The 3,277-nt window shown below is 37.6% G+C and overlaps 1 protein-coding gene across 1 annotated transcript; it reads left to right on the top strand.

Moving 5' to 3' along the window:
• Window positions 1-1,897: 1,897 nt before the first annotated feature.
• Window positions 1,898-2,827, top strand: LOC102816338 (olfactory receptor 4C11-like). Its single transcript, XM_006877584.1, has one exon. It carries the CDS (start codon window positions 1,898-1,900, stop codon window positions 2,825-2,827), a length of 930 nt encoding a protein of 309 aa, XP_006877646.1.
• The last annotated feature ends 450 nt before the right edge of the window (window positions 2,828-3,277 follow it).

Genomic DNA, 3,277 nt, shown 5'->3' on the forward strand with positions numbered 1-3,277 from the left:
AAAGATGAGGCTTTCTGCTCCGTAAAGATTTACAACCTCAGAAACCCTGCACGGGGTCGCTATGAGTCGGAACCGACTCCACAACACATAACCACGACGACGACGGTTCCTGTATCATTGTCCCAATTGTTGCTAAGCTTCAGCCCATTTTTTTGTCAGTCCATCTCATTGAAGATCTTCCTCTTTTTAGTCAACCCTCTTTTTTATCAAACATTTCATCCATTTCCAGGCATCGCTCCCTCATGTTACCACGTTCAAGGTAAATGAGATGATATCTTGTCATCTTTGATTCTAAGGAGCATTGGCTCCTGTAGAGATTTACAGCCTCAGAATCCCTATTACAGCATCACTGTGAGTCAGAACCGACTTGATGACACACAGCAGCAACAGTAAACAGTCCATGACAAATGTATTAATTTTAATGGCAGTCCATGAAATACTCAGTATTCGTCAACAACACCATAATCCAAATGCATCAATATTTTTCAATCTATCTTATTGTTAATTCAGCTTTTATATTCACTTTTGGCATTTCAAAATACCATGGCTGTGTCAGGCGTGTAGTTAAGCATATCTTTAGTTATAAATATTAGTTTCCTTTTTACTTATACTTCTCCTAATGGAAGCCAGGATACAAGATGATGAAAAGCATGTGATTGTTGTTAAGTGCCCTAGAGGCAGTTCCAAATCACAGAAACTCTGTAATGGGTTTCTGAGGCTGTAAATCTTTACAGGAACAGAAAACCTCATCTTTCTCCCAATCAAGACCAGATACTAGAAGAATTACACTGAAATTTGTCTGCTATGAACTAGAATTTCTTGATGTCTTTTATACAACAGTACTCTGGTAGCACAGGTAACAAGTCAGGCTGCTAGCGTCAAGGTTAGTAGTTCAAAACTACCAGCTGTTCTGAAAGAGAAAAATGAGGCTTTCTACTCCTGTAAAGATTTAGAGCCTTGGAAACTCTATGCAGGGTTACTGAGTCAGAACCAACTCCAAGGCACACCACTACCTCCAAGTTATAAATTGTAAACCTGAAATTTAAAAAGGGTGTTTTGATATATGGAATTTGAAAAGCTGTTCTCCCTCTCCTTTTGCTTAATTATAACCTTGGTCTTTCCCATTTCTTAGGAAACTGTATTAAAAGAATTAGAGAGATAATACATAAGAAGAAGAATATAACTTTTGACATCATGGTACAATAAAATCTATAACTGGACTACCAGGTTTGAGAACTGGGAAAGATATTTGAAGTAAGTCACATCCATAGTTTCTCTATTTTCTCAACACACTACCACTAAGATGAGTCCTGGCGTAGCATTGTAGGATAATACACTGGACTGCTCACTGCAAGATGAGCAGTTAAAAAACTCCAGCTGCTCCGTTGAAACCCTATGCAGAGTTGCTATGAGTCAGAAGACCTTTGACAGAATTCAACAACCACAACAATCTCTAATAGGTTTTATGCTGAAAATGAAAAAACATGTTTGGCTCAGGAAAGTACCCCATCATGGCAAATCCATAATATTAATGCTATTATGCTTCCAGAAACATTTTACTTTTCATTATTTTTGTATATAACTTCATAAGGAACAAGGTAAATGCATAAGTTTTATGAATTCCACTTCTTTCATAGAATGCTAGTACATTTTTAGGTAATGTAATTGGTAAACATTTTGAAGTCAATAGTGAATCAGAGCTAATGGTGGTTAGCCGTCAAATGATGATCCTATAGCAACACACCAGGAAGTAATAAGTGATTACCCAAGAAAAAGCAAAATTTTCATGACCAGGCTAAATATTTGAGATATAAATACAAAACTCATCTGATAAAATTCTTTTCTCCTTGCAGATTAAGTATTTCTAACCTATACTTTCTCCACATGTGCTGGAACAATGCAGCAAAATAAGACTGTAACCGAGTTCATTCTCCTAGGATTGACACAAGATCCTCTGAGGCAGAAAATGGTGTTCTTAATTTTCTTGATTTTCTACACTGCAACTGTGGTGGGAAATTTGCTCATTATTGTGATCATCCAGGTCAGCCGAACACTTGGGAGTCCCATGTACTTCTTCCTTTTTTATTTATCCATTACAGACACCTGCTTTTCGACTTCGATAGCTCCTAGACTAATTATTGATTCTCTTTCTGAAAATAGAGTTATATCCTATAATGAGTGCATGACACAAGTCTTTGCACTGCATTTATTTGGCGGCATGGAGATCTTTCTCCTTATCCTCATGGCTATTGACCGCTATGTGGCCATCTGTAAGCCCTTGCAGTACCCGACCATTATGAGAAGACAGGTCTGTATCATCATGATTATTCTTGCCTGGATAGGGTCTTTTATACATTCTACATCTCAGATTATCCTGGCCTTGAAATTGCCATTCTGTGGACCCAATATGATTGATCACTATTGTTGTGATTTACAGCCTTTGTTAAAACTTGCCTGTATGGACACTTACGTGATCAACCTACTGTTTGTGTTCGATAGTGGGGCCCTTTGCTCCAGCAGTTTCTTGTTTCTGATGGTCTCATACATTGTTATCTTGTATTCACTGAGAAACCATAGTGCTGAAGGGAGAAAAAAAGCGCTTTCCACTTGTACCACTCACATCATTGTTGTCTTCCTATTCCTTGTTCCATGTGCATTCATATACACACGGCCGTCAGTCTCTTTCTCCATAGACAAGATGGTGACAGTATTTTATACCATTGGGACACCCTTTCTCAACCCACTTGTCTACACACTAAGGAATGCAGAAGTGAAAAACGCCATAAGAAAGCTATGGCGTGCCAAAATTACCTCAGAAAGCATATGATAAATGTGGCTACAATGACTAATATGATTGCATCTGTATAGACAACAAATATACTAGTCTATGATTATTGTATTATAGCCAATTTTATATAAGGTGGTAAGGTATACTTTTTTATAGTTTACAGTAGAAATGACTGCATGGCTTCATTTTTGTTTTAGAACTAGATTCATCATCAGAATAACTCAGATAGTTAATTATAGACCAAGATAACATGAGCCACAATCAATCTCTTCAGACAGCTCAATTGTGGCATAGCTGAGTCTGATTTATCTGATAGGGTTTCAAAGATTGTGAAAAATGGAATAAAACAGAAGGGCAATACACAAGAAAGGGGAGGCAGAAGGACAAACAAGGTAGATAGGGGCACACTTAGGCAGGTATGCATGGGCTAAATGAATAGAGGTAAATTGTGACATATGTTCAGTTCTGGAAAAACAGGCCTCTGTTATA

Source organism: Chrysochloris asiatica, unplaced genomic scaffold (genome assembly GCF_000296735.1).
Source record: "Chrysochloris asiatica unplaced genomic scaffold, ChrAsi1.0 scaffold00531, whole genome shotgun sequence".
In the NCBI taxonomy this organism is placed as follows: domain Eukaryota; kingdom Metazoa; phylum Chordata; class Mammalia; order Afrosoricida; family Chrysochloridae; genus Chrysochloris; species Chrysochloris asiatica.